The 19,854-nt window shown below is 46.3% G+C and overlaps 1 protein-coding gene across 7 annotated transcripts in view; it reads left to right on the plus strand.

Moving 5' to 3' along the window:
• SEC14L5 (SEC14 like lipid binding 5) overlaps positions 1–19,854 on the plus strand; it is a 765,028-nt gene that overhangs the window by 737,061 nt on the left and 8,113 nt on the right. For all 7 annotated transcript variants that reach the window (XM_069646047.1, XM_069646048.1, XM_069646049.1 and 4 more), the window contains one exon: positions 13,714–13,892. In XM_069646047.1, coding sequence (XP_069502148.1) covers positions 13,714–13,892 — 179 coding nt within the window. The remainder of the gene's footprint in view (positions 1–13,713; positions 13,893–19,854) is intronic.

Raw genomic sequence — 19,854 nt, forward strand, 5'->3', positions numbered from 1 at the left:
CCTTCCAGATATGTACTGTGAGAAACCTGAAGGTATCTCACCAGCTAGTACCCGGAGATCTGTCATCCAGATAGTCAGGACACGGCCACCGCTATTGGATTCAGTTCCTGGGATGGACCAGTGGGGGAGGATCACCTAGATGGGGGGTCTTCGGGGAGTGGAAGTGGGACACCGAAGGTGGAGATGCGGTACCCCCTTCCTTTTAACACCTTTCCTATCCTATCCCATTGGGCCTCTAGAAACATCCAGATTATGCAACAAATACATCCTCGTGATTGTTGATTATGCCACTAGATACCCTGAAGCATTCCAAATGCGAAATAATACCACACAGCAAATCCTTAAACACCTCCTACCGTATTTTCCAGGGTTGGCTTTCCTAAGGAAATATTGACTGACCAACGTTCACATTTTTGAAAAGGTCAAAGTGTTACTCCATATTACCACCTTATGAACTTCTGTGTACCATCCCCAAACTGATGGCTTGGTTGAAAGATTCAAAAAGACCCTAAAATTAATTCTGCAGAAATTGGTAGCCAAGGACGGAAAAGATTGGACTGAATGATCCGGTGGGCAATATTTGCAATTAGGAAAACCCCACAGGCCTCTACAGGATTTTCCCCTTTTTAACTACTTTATGGCAGGGAGCCCAGAGATGTCCTGGACATGCTCCGGTAAACCTGGGAAGTATGAGAAGAGGTACCCATTCCCATCTCGCAAACTGCTACCCGAATGCAAGAACATATCAGACTTGTTCGAGATCTAGTCAGCACTCATATGGAAAAGGCCCAGAGCCAACAAAAATATAACTAGGACAAGAAAGTAAACTTGAGATCGTTTTCTATAGGACAAAAAGTATTGGTCCTATTATCCACCTCCGAAAACAAGCTTGTTTTTAAGTGGCATGGGCCCTATGAAATTGTAGAACGAACGGGAACCTGCGCTTATAAGCCCAACCGGACAGAAAACAGAAGGTCTATTTATATAATATAAATCTCTTTAAAGAGTGGGAGGAGAGCCCATCAGCCACCCATGCCTAAGTACTATCTTGTTTGGTCCCAGAAGATATCGACAACTTTGAACTAATTCCTCCCGGGTTATCTACTCAAAAACAAGAAAATCTAAAAGATATAATTACATCCTTCCCCGATGTATTTTCAGACAAACCAGAAAGAATCAAAGGCACTTACCACTACATTAAAACACCCAAAGGAAAAGTGATCCATTTAAAACCATATAGACTCCCGGAAACCCGTAAACAGATAGTGGTTGAGGAAGTAAACAAAATGCTACATGCTAATATTATCAAGCCCTCTTCGAGCCCATGGTCCTCCTCTATCGTTTTGGTCAATAAACCTGACCGTTCCTGCAGCTTCTGTATAGACTTCTGCCAAGTTAATGCGATATCCGATTTCGATGCCTATCCCATGCCACGCATCGATGACCTAATTGATAAACTCAGAGAAGCCCCCTTTCTATCCACCCTAGACTTAACAAAAGGGTACTGGCAGGTACCGGTATATGGGCCAGATAAAGAAAGACAGCATTTTCAACACCCTTAGGACTGTTACAATTCAAAGTCCTCCCTTTTGGCTTACTCAGAGCACCAGCCACTTTCCAACGCCTAATGGATAAAATCTTACATCCCTATTCCGATTTCTGTGGAGCTTATATTGACGATATTGTCATTTACAGTAAAACCTGGGAAGACCACTTTTTCCACCTTCATACTGTTATGAGAGTCCTCAGACAGGCCAGCCTAACTGCTAATCCATCTAAATGCAGATCGGCACAGTCAGCCATCAAATATCTTGTTTTCTTTGTAGGAAACAGGAACGTACAGCCCCAACATGTGAAAGTGAGACCCATCCTAGTTACACCTACACCTAAGACTAAAAGGGATCTCATAGCCTTTCTAGGATTAATAGGATATTACTGTAGGTTTATCCGAAGTCTTTTGGACAAAACAGGTAGACTAACGGATAAACTCAAGAACGCCGAACCCCAGAAACTTCATTGGTCTGAAGAGGATGATATATGTTATAACACCTTAAAGCAAACTCGGTGATAGAACCCAATCCTGAAGGTAGTAGACCTCTCCAGAGACTTTATATTGCCAAAGGACGCCTCCCTTACCGAGTTAGGCGCTGTCCTAGCTCAGGTTTGCGACAGATTAGGACATCCCATCTTGTTTACAAGTTGCAAGGTCTTCCCATGTGAAATAAATTACTCTGTGCTGGAATTAGAGCCCTGGCCATCAAGTGTGCCATTATCCACCTTAGATACTACCTTTTAGGCAGAAAGTTTACAATAGTCACCAACCATTCTCCCCTAGTTTGGATTAGCCAACTCAAATGCCCAAACCCACGTGTCATGCGATGGTTTCTAGACCTGCAGCCCTACTGCTTCACAGTGGGACACCAGAAAGGTAAGGACGAGGGGAATGTAGATTTCCTATCACGGTTCGCCTGTGAAGCAGATGTGGCTACATCGCATGCAGGAAGGGTGTGTGAGAAACCTGAAGGTGTCTCACCCGCAAGACCCCAGAGATCTGTCGTCCAGGTGGCCAGGACACGGCCATCGCTATTGGATCCAGTTCCTGGGGGTGGACCAGTGGGGGAGGATCACCCGGATGGGGGGACTTCGGGGAGTGGAAGTGGGACACCGAAGGTTGAGACGTGGTATCCCCTTCCTTGTAACACCTTTTCCCCATTATAGCCTGTAGGCTGTTTAGAAGCTCTACCCCACGTTTGTGACATGAACACTTTCTTACACCATAACAGACAACGGACTAACACCAGAGCTGTTTACCTGACATGTACCAACAAAAGGGTCAGGCAATTGATAATAATCACACACACCTGACGGCCCTTTACCTTCCCTACACGGATAAAAGGCAGAGCACGAGAGCACACTTCAAGCAATGCCAAACGCACAGGGAAACAGCTACACAGAACCGGCAGTTCAAACAGAGGAGGAAGGCATCGAGACCTGGAGGGACAACCAAGAGGAAACCACCTTTGCCCTTTTCAGCTCAGACCCGTGAAGCCTCAGAAAGGGAATTCATAAAACCGGGAGTTACAGCTGGTGTGTGGAGGAACGAATGTCAACGGTGCACAAAGGCCTCCTGCATTGATAACACAGGTGGGGAGGCCTGCGGGCTACCGTGGCACTGTCCTTGACTCCAGAGACAAGCCAAGCAAACAGACTCAACACAATCGGTTCGAAGGAAGAAGATAGCAAACTGAAGTGTATCGAGCCCAAGTTTACAAGTGGTAACATTAGATGAGCGCAGGAACTTGAAAGCAAAGAACTTGTATATTTGAACTTTGGGGAAAGCCCGAGAAGGGCCAGCTGCAGAGGGCTCAGGCGCCGCAGGAGTGCATATTGGAAGAACTCTCGCTGGCCCCTTTTTCGTAAGAAACTGCTAGTACCAGAAGGCCCTAGGAAAGGGGCGGTGTGAGGTGTTGGAGTGGTCCTAAAAGGGTCACGAGAAATCCCTTTTACACTCGAAAGTCACCAAGAGAAAGCTAAGGGACGCAAGTCCCTCATCGTGAGAAAGTAAAGTGAACTGTATATTTGGCAAATGTGAACACGGTTGAGGGATGCCTGCGAGTTGGGGTGAAAAGTAATACACCCGTGAACAATGTGTAGACAAGAGGGAACCCGGTCGAGGGTTGTCCGCAGTGGGAAGTTGTTTAAAAAGACATTAATGTTCTTGAATACTGCAAGCTGCATTTGAAAGGATGTAGTGAACTCGACAGAGGGAGGGCCAAGGTGCAAGAAGGCTCTCAGCCCGGCGGAGGGAGATCCAAGGGCAAAGATCAATCGCCCAATGTACAAGATTACCGTAAAGTAGGCATCAACATTAAAAAGTTCTAATACCCAGGACAAACCCTCTAGTTTTATATGAAGTTCAAATGCATTTAGTCATAAAATTGACTATCCATAGGTTGCTGATACTGATCTTCCAATCCTACAGAGTGTAAAAGTACATACGTGCAGAGAGCCGACTTTCCTCAAATTTAAAAAAAAACTAATTCAATACATTTCAAAGAAGCAGAGCCTGATTAGAGTGTGAAAATTATGGAGTAAAATGTACTGAGACTAATCATCTATTCTTACAGACAGAAAATGCGAGTACAAATGTTCCAAATGCGAGTACAAATGTTCCAAAATTGATCTATCCTCATCTAATTAAGATCATTCCAGTATTTTACATCAATCAATATGAGGCTGCATTCCAATTTTACCAATTGCGTACTGCCAAGTTATATACGTTGCACGTGTATATGAGTAATTTGTCATATTAAATATGGACTGCCACAATGTCCTATTTTCATTCCAATCCCTTAACCTTCCAGGTAGTCCATACATTTTAAGATAATAGTCTTCCAACAATGTGTAGCCTGTCAATATATGTTCAATGATTTCTAACTGGAATGTGCATAACCTGCATTGTCTTTTGTCCTTCCATAGGTTTATTCTTGGACCTGTCCTCATGAGCGTTGGGAATAGATTAAATCTTAGTTTTATTGCAAAAAGTCTCATCCATGGGTCATCCCACGTAATAAGGTATGGGAAAGGTCAAAGGTACAGAAAGCACTGATCAATATAATTCCAGCTAATGTCCCAGTATAGAATAACCTGATTACATAAAGGAGATCTTTTTCAATAACCCAATTTAATAATTTGGACCAGAACCTTGATCTGTCACCAGTATCAAACTCTTTGGAACAATTGATACATGCAAATTCCTATCCTCATGTGCCAACGTCTGACGAATTAAGTAGTATAAGGACCATATATTTTGATAGGTGCCCATTTGTTTTTGAAGCCCCGTTTGCTGGTCAGAGAGTACTTCAGGTTGTTCTAACCAGTGGTTTAGCCTATTCAAAATTAAGGTACAAAATTATTTCCTCAGAACATCTAGAATGGCTAGTAGCCTGTAATTAATACCTTGACTATGGATCATTTTGAATAGCTTCCATATGATAGGTGATCATATCTTCGGATTGACCCTCTGCACCGTATTAGACAGGCCATCTGGCACCGGGGCTCTCGAGGCTTTCAGTTTCATAATGGCACCCTCTATTTCGTCCTCAGTAAACACAATTCTAATTCCATGGGGATATGGATTCTGGAGACTGCAAAGAGCAATAATAGGTTTAGCCCCATAGAGTTCTTTGACGTACACTTCCCAATCTGATTTCCTGATAGGGTTCACTAAGAAATCACTAGTAGGGGCTAAGATATGATACGATTTGGTATTTATAACACTTCTGTAAACAAGTGTTTCTATGCGCAACAAGACAAGGAAGTGGGCGACAGAGGGAAGACAGGACAAATGATCCTACTGGACCTTGTGTCATTCGGATTGTACAAGTGAGACAACAAAAGTGCAAGGAGGAAGGGAGAGGGGGAAGTGCAGGGGAGAGGTTAGGGGGAAAAGTGCAGTCAGGGCACCTACCCTCGCTACACTGGCTGCACCAAGGCTCTTAGAGTAAGCATAGAAAGCAGGGGGCAGTAGGAGTTACAGCCCCTAAGTGTACGGTAGGCCCGGAGGCAGTGCATGAAGACTGGTCATGGAGGGGCCTGGTTCCCTGTTAAACTATGAGGGTACCGGGCAACTAGTCAGGGCAGGCAGACAGGAAGCTTAGCAAGGAAGAGGGAGAGAGAAGGCACAGGAGAAAAGGAAGGTCTTCAGTGGTTTCCGGAACTTAAGGTGGTCCGGCTCAAGTTTGAGAGGGGCAGGGAGGACATCTAGAGGGAGACACCTGCAGAGGAAAGAGATCTTCCCCCCACTCTCAGCTCGAAGAAGCATCTGATCCTCAGAGTTCCAGGTAGCTGATCGAAGGGCTCTAGAAGGAAGGTATTTAGGCAAAGAGAGTTGGACATAGTGGGGGCCCGGCCTCAGAAAGCCTTTTGGATAATGCAAAGGGTCTTCAACTTGATCCTTACAGCCAGCGGGAGCCAGTACAGAGATTTCAGAGCTGGAGAGATGCAGTCCCTGGGCTTGAGGCCAAGGATAAGTATTGCAGTCCTGTTCTGGATTAGTTGATGGGGGGCGAAGAGTAGAGTTAGGCAGATTGAGAAAGAGGCTGTTGCAGTAGTCTAGCTTGGAGAGAACCAAAGCTTTGGAGACAGTAAACTTCTGGGGGAAAGTGGGAAAAGGTTAAATGCCTCTGAGGAGGTGCAGCTGGAAGTGGCTCTTCTTGGCAAGGTCTGTGATGTGAGGAGAGACTGTAATCGAAAATGACCCTAATGTTTTTTTGTCTCTGAGGAAGGCGAGGGTCCAAGGAGGGTGGCCAGAGTGCAAGAGGGAAAGCGGGAGCAGGGGTCCCAATGAGCAGAATCTCAGTCTTACTAGCATTGAGGCAGAGATCATTGGATGCGCACCATTCTTGAATCGCGGACAGACAGTCAGGAATGAGCAGGAAGGAGAGGAGGCTGAGGGAAGCCTGAAAGAGAGCTGTGTGTCATCCGCATAACACTGGAAGTTAGAAGAGAAGTTTGAAATCAGGTGGGCCAAAGGGGCCAAATAGACATTGAAGAGCCAGGGTGAGAGGATGGAGTACTGGGTGACACCACATGTGGAGAGCGAGGTGGTGTAGAGAAAGGACCCAAGTTGGACCTGGGAGTCGGTATAAGAGGGAGGAGGTCAGCCAAGCCAGAGCCTGTTTCATGATGGCCAGGTTCTCGCAGAGTCAATTAATCAGGATGGCATGATTGGCTGTATCAAAGGCAGAGGAAAGGTCAAGGAGGATGAGGACAGAGGGAGAGCTGGAGTCAAGGTTAGAGTGCAAATCTTCATGGGTGTTCAGAAGAGCAGTTTCTGTGCCTCTGGCTGCCCAAAGGGGGACTGAGAGAGGTAGAGGGCGGGAGAGAGAGAGGAAGAGGAAAGTGAGGACAGGATGTCCTGGGTTTTAGTGATGAAATGAGTAGGCAGTGCCAAGCATAGAGCCTGGGAGGGAACAGGAGAGGGGGAGACTACAGTAGGATTGGCCAGCTCCTTGCAGATTCTAAAGAGCTTGGCCGTGTTGTTAGAGGCTGAAGAGATGTGAGCTTGAATATGGACCCTCTTCTTGGAGAGGACGGAGGGTCGTTATTGCCTTTGAGCAGGCGACAGGCCAGTTTGTCAGAGGATGCACCAGAGGCCCTTCACTACTGCTCAGCTACCCTGCGCTTCCGTTTCAAGGCAGCCAAGTCAGAGTCATACCAAGATTTGCACTTGGAGGTAGGCTTCAGACAGATTCTCCTGACAGGCAAGGATGTCGAGAGTGTTGTAAATAGAAAGATATAGGCCCTCATTAGGACTCTGGCGGAAAACCATGGTGCTATTAGCACCATGGTCGATGCCGGCGTCCGCCATGGCGGAATGGGGAATTACCACCCCATTCCAAGGTTGGCGGGGCAGTAATTCCCCATGCCACCATGGCCCTTCCCCATTCCCATTTTTGCCCCATATGGCATAATGGGAATGGGGAAGGCGGTAAGTACGGTACCGCAAATTGCGGTACCGTACTTACCTTGAGAGTCCCTTTGCAGGCCCCTACTTTAATGGCTGGTTTAGACCAGCCGTTAAGGTCGGGTCCCGCAAAGGTACCTCGTAGTAAGGCGTTAAGGGTTTAACGGCGCCGACACCTTTTACGGCGCCGTTAACCCCTTAACGCCAGCGTCCTAATGAGGGCCATAGGCTGGAGAGAGCTGTGTCAGTGTGGGAGTCAGCCGCATGAGTAGGTCGAGCAGAGAAAGTGGAGGCAAAGGCAGCCACTGACACTTGCTTCATGTGCTGAATGACTGAGAAGGAAGGTAGCAGTGCTGGTGTGGGCTTTGCCTGGTGGACAGGAAGCTTCAGATGGGAGGAGAGCAGAAAGTGGTCAATCCAAGAGAGGAGTAGTCAGAGGGCTAGAGAGGGGGATGTCTGAGGAGATGAGGACATCCAAGGTGTGTCCGGAAGAATGTGTCAGACCAGAGGGTAGAATGGAAAGAGAGAGAGAGAGAGTCGCAAAGGTTGTGGAACAGCCCAGAGGAGGGGTCAGAGGCATATAGGTGGATGTTGAGATCTCCGAGGAGAAGTTGAGAGGAAGAGACAAGAAGAGAAGTGGTATGGACGACCCATTCTGAGAGGAAGAGTGCAACCTGGCCCGGTGGCCCGTGGATGGTGGCCATAGTTAGAGAGAGGCCAGGAGAGCTAGAGAGCATGCATACCAGGCATTCAAAGAAGGAATAGGTCTGAGTGGGAATCACAGATGCAGAAACCCATTCAGGAAAGATCAGGGCCACTCCACCTCTGGGCCGATTGGTTCTGTGCTTAGAGAGGATCATGTTGCCCTCAGGGAGGAGAGTATCAAAACCTGTGACAGAGCTAGCTGTGAACTGGTGAGAGCGAGGACATAAAGGTCAAGGACTACGTGGAGGTGGAAGATGTCAGTGAAGTTTTTGACAGCAGAGCGAGAGTTGAAAGTAGCTATGTGGAGCAGTTTGCCACTTTTGAAAGACTTCCAGGGAGGGGTGCAGGAGTGAGGTATACCCAGCAGAAGTGGCAGAGTGGCCAGAGAGTGGGCAGAGGCAGTAGCCGGAGGTGGCATAGTGGCCAGGGAGGAGGAGGAGGAAGGAAGTGGCAAAGGAGCCAAAGAGGAGGTAGAAGGAGTGGCAGGAGAAGGAAGGAAGTGGATAAGATGCGGGAGACGCCTATCCTGCAGGAGGAGATTGGGCTGAGAGCCCTGGCCATGATGGTACCATTTTGATAAACATTAATGATGGCTATGGAGGAGTCAAAGGAGCCAAGAGGGCCTCCCATCAAGTGCCGCCATTAGTGGGAGAGGAGGAGAAAGGAGAAAAGAACAGATACCATATGAGGGATCCATAGATCTGAAGAGGGAACGACAAAGAGGATGTTGATGAGAGCCTGTCTGGAGGAAGCACTGGTGTAGGTATCAGCGATGGGCACACATGGGTTGAAGACCAAGATATCCTTCTTTTTTTCTTCCAGACTTAGTGAGAGGGATAGGATAGGAGATAGAGTAACAGTTAGAGAAGATGTGAGAAATTGAGAGCACCATAGAGGGTGCACGGAGGAAAGAGGAGAGAGTGAAAGAGAGAGGAGAAGAAGCACAGCCCAGAGCCATGCAACGCAGGATGCAGAGGAAGGGAGGGTTCACACAGTAGGAATCACACCAAAAACACAACAGGTAACACACCACAGGGGCATGCGGGAAACAGCGTGGATGGAAGACAGAAAACAATACAGAGGCACAAATATACAAAGTACAGCAAACCGTGGGAGGGGAAGCCTAATGGATGCGCAGAGACAGAGCAAGTTTAAACCGACGTTGAGTAGAAGAACGCGCAAGGCAAAAAAACACCCAGATTCGACTTTCCTAGAAGAGGGAAAAAGGCCTAATTTTTAACACAACAGCAATGCAAAAAACACCCAGATCCGACTTTCCTACAAGAGAAAAACAGGCCTAGTTTTGAACACAACAGCAATGCAAAAACACGCAGATTCAACGTTGCTAGAAAGAGGGGAAAAGGCCTAGTTTTTTAACACAACAGCAATGCAAAGCACCCAGATTTGACTTTCCTAGAAAGAGGGAAAGGCTTAGGGTTAATTACGACAGTTCACCTAATGCCAGGTAAGGATAGCAACAATTGTTACATGTAGCAAATTGCAAGAATTACCTAGAAGTACTAAGAGAGGAGGGACAGTTAGATGGGGAGCAGTTATGGCTGTTCCCCCTGCGCACCTTTGTTACCTTGACAGTCACTGCTGGTTGACGGCTGCACTGCATGCTCCCACTGCGAACACCGGCAAACACCCTCTGGAGCTGCTTTAGTGGAGCTGCCCTTTGCCTTGGGGCCCTTCGCCGCAGGGGGCTTCAATGGGCAGTGGGGCAGAGCAACTGGGATCACTTAAGTAGGGCTGAATTCTCAATCAGGGAAGGAGGAAGGAGAGAACAAGGGGAAACCAGGAAGCAGGATTCCACACAGGCCGCAAGGCAGCTGGGCCACAAAAAATAGCAGGCAAATGTATAAATATTTAAAAGCTCAGTGCTGGAGCTCCAAGAAGATACTAGCACTCACCAAGGCATCCAAGTGTGGAATAAGCTGCATGGTGCGTCGGCAGGCAGGATCGTACAATGCACACAAAAGCACGGGCTGATGCCCAATTAGGAGTTGGGGGAAAGAGGGAGGTGCGGAGGGAGGGAGGGAACAAGGGGAAACCAGGAAGTGGGCTTCCACACAGGCCGAGAGGGAGCTGGGCCAAATGTTTTTTACTTCGTGCCAGAACTTCTTAGAGTCATTGTTTCTGAGCAATACGTATATTCCATTCCATCTGGCTGACTTACTGGATGCGTTATGTAGTCTGGACCAATTCTGATATTTAGTTTTCTAATTTCCAATAGACTTAAAGCATTCAGTGCCATATCCTTTTTACCTTTTTTAACCTCCTGATCATTCTTAATTTCTCCATCTTAGATCGTACAACCATTACGAATAGGCTTCTTCCTAGATATTCTACTACATTCACCATACTCATTGGCATACTGTGCAATTGTCAGGGCTGTCTCTTCGATCTCCAAAAAAGGCACTTTAATTTCAACCTGATTGAGTACTACATGTTTATTCAGAGCTGTCACATTTTTATCGTTCCAGCTAATGCGATTTCCGCCATTATTCACATTTATTTCCCCCCTTATCTGCAGGGATGTAAGATCATATGTACTCGGAAGGTTAATAATAAGCATTTTATTGTCACTGCAAGTAGTGTTCCTCAGAGGTAGACGTCTAGGCCTGACATTCAAACAAGATTCACAAATACATAGTCTATTCAATTACTTCATTTCCCATTAGACTATGTAACAGGTTGGTACTGTTTATCTATAGATTTGAGAAACAAGAAGCTGGGTCCCAATGTACTCATGAAATTGAGACATTTTACACCCTGGTTGTTTAAATCCCCCCTCCCACCACCCAAAAATACAGTTTTCAGTCATCTATCCACATCCCCCTATCCATCTTTGCCTTAGTACAGTTACTATTAAAGTCACCAGCAATCAAGACCTTTCCAGTCAGGTAGCACACCATCTACTCTGTTAATATTGCCATAATTGATTGCATAATTGCCTGTGATTTCTTACCATCCGGAGGGTCGTAGACATTGAGCAACAATTTTGTGATATTGTACAGCCAAGACAATGGGCCTCATTGCGAGTGTGGCGGTCCAGAAATATGGGTGCCGGTCGCACCATACCGGCACCCTTTGCGGACCACCACACTCCAACTCTGCCTTCCTGGGCAATTACGCCCGGCAGGTCTGGCCTTCTGGTGCAATGTCCCCATCAGGCAGACCTGTCATGGAAGCACTAGCACCGTTAGCAACTGCATCCTCTAGGACTCCATGGAAATGGAGACTTACACTTTCCACCGCCTGATATCCTGGGCCGTCGGGATCTGTAATGTCCCGTTGGCACCTCATATCAGGCGGTGGAAACAACGGTATTAAGAGTTCAGCAGCAAACCGCTGGTAGCACCGGTGGGTTACCGCCAAACTCGTAATGAGGCCCATTATCACAAAAGCCGTCATGTTCAAATCTCTTTGCTGCCATTTTATTTCGAAGCCCAATCAACAATCCACTGTTAGGCATACCCAATAATCCCTTTTTAGCATGGCAGTTATAACACACATACTCATCTAAAACAACATGTTTTAGTAGCCAGGTCTCATGTAGTAAAAGAAATTCGCTCTGTAATAAATTAGCCAGACTCAAGAAATTATGGGTGAAGTGAGAATGGCCTCTGGTATTCCAGCTCAATAGGGTAAAATGCTTATTCTGATTAGTTTCTTTTGGTGAGGTTTTCCGCCCAGTGTGCAGGTTTTGAGCAATCCAGACCCACACCCATTTAGGAGGAGCACTCGGATCGTTTACCCCTTCCTTCACTATTCGGCTGCCAATTTCTCTGCCAGATCCCTCTGCTAGCACACCCTTCTGGTTAGACTTCACCTCAGAATTATACACTCTTCACAACTCTAACATATAGCTCATCCGCAAGAAGTTAGGCACATGTTCCATAATAAAATCTGCCACATTACTGCTCTTTAGGTGTAGGCAGGACCAATTATCCTCCCAATCAATGTCTGGGAGCTCATCCCTGACCACATCCTTAGTGGTTACTACGTGCAGGTGAGGTAGAGTGTAGAGTAACTTCAATACTTCCTGTCTGTTTATATAGGTAGTCTAAGATATGGCAAATGTGTCTGTGATCGTTATTCTTTTCCTGTCTACTTCAGCTAACTTATTTTCTTTTCATTTTGCCTCCAATCCATTATTTCACACACACTCTTAGTCACCCTAGTTTATGTTGCTTCAGTGGGCCAGTCTTCCAAGTTGTAAGCATTATTAAAGTCAGTACCTTCTTCTACAGACGCCTTCATGAGGTAATTGGGGATTTCCTCCTCAACGTCTGCCACGGATCTCTGTTGCTGTGAAGCCTCCACAAATATGATAGGTCTCACTTGTTGTACCCATCCATCAAAGGTACCAGCACCTCTCTTTTTCTTTCCCTTTTTCCTGGCCCCAGCCTCTAGTACTTCCATTACCTTTCGGACTGCAATGGCTTCTTCCATGCTGACACACTCAATTCCCATCTGCGGCTGTCTCAGCCAAGGCTTTGGTATTTTTCCCCAGCTTGCGACAAGGCTTTTGCTTTTTCCTCACTACCGGATTGTCTTTAGCTTTCCTTTTCCTTCTTGCACACCTCCGCTTGGACCATAAAGGACTGTGGAGGAAGGTAGAGTTTTTACCACTGAGTCTATCACAACCTCCCCCGACACTGAGTGATTTGTGGCTAAAGTATCTAGGCCCCTCACATTTACAGCATGCCCATAGCTTTTCTCGTGTGGCTCCTGCGTGGCACTTATTCTCCCAGCATCCTCCACTCCAACTTCTATAATTGTTCATACCAGTCTGAGCCATCACATGGGCTAAAAGACCTTTGCTCCAATTCCTGAACAACACATTTCCAGTCCCGTCATAACACATTCTCCAAGCTTGGTTGAAAACATGTAGGTACAAAGCCAAAACCTTCAATTCAATGAATTGATGGCCCAAACTCAACTGAAAAAGGAACATTACTAAGGTTTTGCTAGCATGATGTAGCCAGAGAGTGTGGCCTAAATGTACTTTTTATTTGGTTCATTTAAAGTTGTTTTTATTAACTTTATTTCTCCTCTCCACCCTCCCGCCCCCACATAGTAAGTGGTCCAGACACACAGGAACCATGTATCAATGACAATAATAGACACAAGCAAACTCAAGTGTGATCAAAGGATAAAACCTGAAAGCCACAAGCATCCTACTTCCAGCACCCTTCTTTTGCCTGTGTGTAAGGGTGTCTGGAAAATGTAGTCTTTGAATAAAATAAAGTATACTGGCTAATGTACTCTCAAAACAGATCAGGATCGGAAGCGGTGTCTCAAATGCAATTCCAGAGCTTTCAGATCCGTCCAGGCACATACACAAAGAGTATGAAAGAAGGTCTGACCCTGGAAAGGCCCTAGTGCCAAAGTAGCCCTCCTTAACAGAAAGCAATAATAAATGCATGCTTAATAGAATGACTGTGTGAATGCATGAAATAATGAAACATTACTAGATGGTTGGACTGCTTTTTTCTTTGAAGAATAATTCTCCTTTTTATCCTCTCTGCCAGGGTTCTCATGTGACTCGCTGGCCGGGATTGTACATTTTGCAGTGGAAGATGCGCAACCCATACTCTTGCACTAGCACCAGCATTGTAAGCGTCGATGATGTCCTAGCATCCCTGCAGGGCTCCAGCCACAGGTGCAAGTTGTTGTACTATTACGAGGTTCTGGCCTCCAAGGACTTCAGGTGAGTGAAGTATACCATGGGCCCTCTGTATAGCTAATGGATACCCTTTGTGTGCAAATCATCTCGTGCATAAGAGATATAACCTAGCAGTTCGGTTAAACCTAAGGTTTAAAATCATTCATAACCACTGGCACAGGTCTCAGCAACCCTCCAAACCATCGTTTTTCATCCTGCAAAGCCACTAAAAAGGGGAAAGACTATATGCAAATCATGCTTGGACCCACCCCAAAAGAGAAGTCCAGCCCGAACTGCTAGGTCACAACCCTTCTGCAAGAGAACACAAGCATCCTCAAATATGTTCCAGCCTCATTGGGCGTCACGAGTGAGGAGCAGCATTGGTCTCTTGGCCCAGCAGGCTTTTCTAGGGGTGATGTTGTGGAGCAGCTTCTTACATTTTAAAATTTTTAAAAAACTGCAATTACTGTCACCTGCAACACATCCACCAACACGTCCCCTCTGTCCTCCATGTAACAAAAAGAAATGTGGGTCACTTACCAAATAAGCAAAACATTAAGGTGATAGCTGGAAGGATTCAATCATTCATAACCACTGGCACAGGTCAGGGCCACCCTCCAGACCATTGTTTTTCAGCCTGCCAAGCCACTACAGAGGGGAAAGACCATATGCAAATCAGGCTTGGTTCCACACCAAAAGGGGCAGTTCAGCCGGAACTGCTAGGTCACATCCCTTCCCTTCAACGTTTGCAAAATCCGTCCCTCTCTCACTTTCCACGCCACTAAACTATTAATCTCCTCCCTTATCTTCTCCCGCCTTTTCTACTGCTCTTCCTTACTCTTTGGACTTCCTACTTCTCACCTTGCCCCTCTTAAATCCATCTACCACTCTGCTGTTCGCACCCTCTGTCTCCTCACCCCCCGTGACTCCATCTCTACCTCTCTCTCCTACCTTGGCTGCCTTCCCTTTCACTCCCAACTTAAATTCCAATTCCTATGTCTTGTCTTCAAATCTCTCCATGGTCTTGCCCCCCCCCTTATCTCTCCTCCCTTCTCTCCTTCTACTCCCCCTCCCGTTCCCTTCGTTCCGCTGACCATTTACTCCTCACTTCACCCCGACCCCCCTGTGCCTCCTCCCGTTTTCGCTCCTTCCAACTCTTAGCACCCCTACATTGGAAATCCCTTCCTCTTGATATCCGTTCTTCCCCCACCTTCACCTCATTCCGCACTTCCCTTAAATCTCTCCTTCTCCATTCCCCGCCTTGAAATCCCCCCCTTCCACCTCCCCCCCTTTCCCACTCTTATCCCCAACTTTCCCCCCTCCCTTCTCCTACCTCCCTTCTCCACCCTCCCCCTTCCTCCTCCTTCACTCTTCTTCCACTCCCCCCTACCCTTTCCCTCTCCCCGTCCTCCCTATCCCACTCAGTTAATTGCTCTTTACACTGTTTTATTGCTTGATCGATTCATATTGTAATTGCTTCACTGTTATATCGTTCATGTTTTATGTATTGTTGTTCCATGTACAGCGCTTTGGCTTAAGGCGCTTTATAAATACACAAATACAAATGACCCCCTTATGGAACAACCCTGAATTCACACCAGGAAACCCTCCACGGGCTTTCCAGGCCTGGATAGCAGGGGGACTGGCGAAAACTGGCGACTTCCTGGAAGAAGGCTCACCCATCACATTCGATAGGTGCAAAATAAAATTCGGAGGGGGTGAGCGGGAAAGATTCCGTTACTCTCAAATCAGGCATTGGATGTCACACAGGAGAACTCGAGACAAATGTTCTAGAGAACCAACAGCACTGGAACTCACATTATCATCACTGATCAGCAGAGGCAGAATTTCCACTATATACCAGCTCATAGACAGATCTGATCCGACAAAGAAAGAAAGATATATGACAGAATGGAAAAGGACATTGGACGGGGAATAGCAGTAGAAGACTGGGAGAAAATTTGGGCGAGATTGCACAAAAGCTTGCAATTCGTCATGAACAAGGAAGGGGGTTATAAACTGTGTTATAGATACTATATCACCCCTACTCAAATCCATAAAGCCAACCCTGAAATTCCCGACATATGCTGGCGCGGCTGCCCGGTCCCCGGATCTCTATTCCACCTAGTGTGGGCCTGCCCAAAGGCAGAGGTATATTGGAGGGAAGTGCTGAAGCACATCAAAGAAATATCTGGGCTCTTCATCCCTTGGGACCCAGGAATAGTCCTTCTAGGCGAAACCGGAGAAGGCGCATTCCCGATCTCAGGCCAAATCCCTCGCCTATGCAATCACCTACTACTAGCCACGAAAATTGTAATGGCCCGACTATGGAAAGACAAAAATGGCCCCTCGATCGCCCTATGGTGGGCCAAATGTTGGGACATAGCAGTTGCGGAAAAAATCACAGCAATGCGTTCAGACTCCCTAATTAGAACTCTGAATATATGGGACCCATTCTTGGATTATGCGGCCAAATACCCAGCCCTCACCAGGAGACCCCCACTCACAAGGTGGCTCCAATGTAGCCCACTTTACTGAGCCCCAAAGGACCACAAACATGCCGGAATCAAGTCAAACAACCATCCGACACCAAGATGACCCAACTGCTACAGCCAGGATCCCACCGTCTCTCTCACCTCCAGCCTATAAAGGCATCCAAAGACTTCAATTGATGTTATATCTGATAATTATTGCATTGTTGTACTGAATATACTATTTTGCAAAAATCAATAAAATGCTGTTATGAAAAAAAAAAACCTTAGTTTGGTTTTCAAGTGCCTCCATGACCTTGTTCCTCGCTATCTTTCATCAAAAATTGTGACTTACCAGCCAAAACGTCTTCTCTGTTCAATGAGCATTCTGGCGGTTCCCCGTCTAAATTTGTTTACAGGAGGGACAGATGTTTCTCTGTTGCAGGCCCACGTAATTGGAATCGGCTTCCAGCATATTTGATTCCTTCTCACAGTTCAGAAAGCAATTGATAACCTTTCTCTTTCAATAATATAATGGTAATGGCATTCAGCTTGTTTGTATTGATTTAACACCTGCTCCCAGATGTAGCTTCTGCCTGGTTCCTTGTGAAGATGTGCAATATACATTTCCAAATACAAATGGACAATGGCATGTATCTCATAAAGCCATGTGCTGCTATCATGTACACAGGCACTTGGATTAAATGCCCAAGTAGTGCAATCAGTTGCCCATGTTCTTATAATCAACAGACAGGCACATTGTGAAAAGCAACACAACGATTTCAGTGATTTTAACAAAAACCTTTTTGAGGCATTTTTTACCGAAACAATTTTACCTAAAAAAAAATCCCTAATTTACAAACAAATATATATATATGGGGCGGTGGTAAGGGGTTAAAACAGGTGGGCAGGAGTTTGGTGGGGTTAAAAACATGGGGAAACAGGGTTTGGGGGAGAGCCCAGCAAATAAATAAAACAATACAAAATCAGTATTTTTCTGGTAAAATTGTTTCGGTAACAAATGCCTTGAAAAAAATGTTTCCAGTAAAATCACATGGAACCCCCAGCTACATGCCCTGGTGCATATATTATGTATCCAGTTTATCCATAATACATACAAAGCCTTATCAAATGGTTAGATGCTGACATGAAATGTCAGGTAATCCACAACATGACACATTTATAATTCAGTGTCACAGGTACGACTGTTTTATATCCCAGGTAACAAGGCTATAAGTGAGGTATTGCCATAATATGTCTTGGTACATTAGTAGTGCGCCAGATATTGCCACACTCCACATGTAAAATCACAGACACAAACACACACACACACACACACACACAGTCTCACAGAATAACTAATGTACACAGACAGTTACCAATACATAACCACAGCTGTGAGAAACCTGAGGGTATTCTCCCAAGTAGACCTCGGGAATCCCTTATTCAGGTGGCCATGGAAGGGCTTGCACTCTCAGATCCCAACCCTGAGGGTGGACGAGCAAGGGAGCATCACCTTATGTTTAGGGAAATGCCCCAGGTGGGATGCTCCAGGGACTAAGACGAAATATCGGAGACCGTTATGGGCAACTCCAAATCAACCTCCCTTCCTCCTGAAACATCTCCCTTATCAAAATCTACCAACCCCTCTGTAACTGGTAACTCCCCTAGGAGCAGGAACCCCATTCAACCTGAAAACCACATCTCCCAGGATCAAATTGTTCCTGTTTTCTACCCGACTACTACCAATCCTTCTTCATCTCGTCCCTCTGATTATTCTTTCCTGAAACCCCGGTGTCCCGCTTTAACAACACACTACCATTCCCACAATCCCCCGATTCAGGTCACTATAGAATCCCCCGGTTCAGGTCACGATAGAAATCCCGGTCATTCCCGTTTCTTCAACACACCCTACAAATCTCACCCTTTTCCGAATTTACTCAAAACCCTAGCATGAGAAGCATAATCTCATATAACACCTCTTCCTCTTTATACCCCGTAGGATACTCGCACACTCTAACTCCTCACCTTTGTGGCACAAACACCTTCATACAACACGAAAGATAACGGGCAAATTCTAGAACTGTTCACCTGACATGTCCCAACCTAAAGATCAGGCCAAGTCAGGCAATTGACCAAAATCACACACACCTGACGGCCCACACGGATACAAGGTGGAGCAAGAGAGCACAATACGAGCAAGGCAGAACGCACAATTTGAGGGCTAACTCAGGTTGGCAGTTCAAGAGGAGGCGAAAGACGGCGAATACCGAGAGGGTGACAAGGAGAGACGTGACCTTACCCTTTCCGATCCAGGCCTGTGAAACCTCTGCAATCGGAAACATAAGTCTGCGAACAAAGGCCAGCATGATCTTCAGTACGTAAGATTCTCCTCTGCTGATAACCAAGCCGAGAAGAGATGCTTGTCTCGGTGGTACCAACTTTGACTCGAAGAAGAAGAAAGCCACGCAGTTCAACACAGCCGGTGAGTCGAGGGGAGAGTCGATAAGAAACCGAACTGTGTTGAATGAAAAAGTAGCAAGAGCTGGTTTGAACTTTGAAAGGAAGTATTGGGAAAAGGAGGGGAAAACCCGTAACAGAGGCGACCATCACCACGTGGGTGCTCACGCAGGAAACTCTGGCCGATTACCCGATGATAAGAGACTACCATAACCAGAAGGCCTGGGAAAGAGGCGAAGAAGGGCTCAAAGTGGTCATACAGGGGTTTCGTAAAATCCTCTGTACTGTTGAAAGTCTTTGACCAAACGATCATTGTGAAAGAAAGGGAAATAAATCCTGCATGGTGGAAACTAGTACATGAATTGTTTGTTAAAAGTGTCAAGAGGGATGCTAATGAGAAGGGGCAAAGTCAGAAGTCCCATAATAAACTGTTTGTTAAAAGTTGGCAAGAGTGAACCCGGCAGAGGGATGCTAACGAGATGGGGCGAAGTCTAAAGTCCCATAGTGAACTGTCTGCAGAAGTTGGCAAGAGTGATCCTAGCAGAGGGAAGTCGACAACCAAAGTTGACGCGTTAAGCAAAGTGTGCCCGACCAAGTGGTGCCTACGGTGAACTATCTGTAAAAGTTGGTGAGAGTGAATCCGGAAGAGGGAAGCCGACAATCAGAGGTGAAGCCTGAAGAACTGTTTAAAAAGACATTAAGACCTGTGAAAGTAAGAAGCAATGGAAGACCACAGGAAGTGAATGGTCCCCCTTGTCAAGTGTTTCTGAGCCCGGTCGAGAGAGATCCAAGGATGAAAAATCCTCACCCAAAGTACATTGAGAAAGGAACTTTTTGTTTGTTGCTGACCACATCAGGCCCTCAAAGGCAAGATACTTTCCATTAGAAAGAGACTTATCCATCGAAGAACCTGATAGCTGGAGCGGAACTGTTAGCTCGTGCTGAGAAGGCTCGAGCGTGTGATGTGCTCCAAGGTACCACCTTGTCCCATGCTGAAAACGTGAGAAGGGAGAGCCCTAGCAATCACATCCTGACTTATTATTTGAGAACACGTCTTTCTTTATTAAACCCTTATC

The sequence above is a fragment of the Ambystoma mexicanum genome, chromosome 2p, assembly GCF_040938575.1.
Source record: "Ambystoma mexicanum isolate Mex_15411 chromosome 2p, UKY_AmexF1_1, whole genome shotgun sequence".
Taxonomy (NCBI): Eukaryota; Metazoa; Chordata; class Amphibia; order Caudata; family Ambystomatidae; genus Ambystoma; species Ambystoma mexicanum.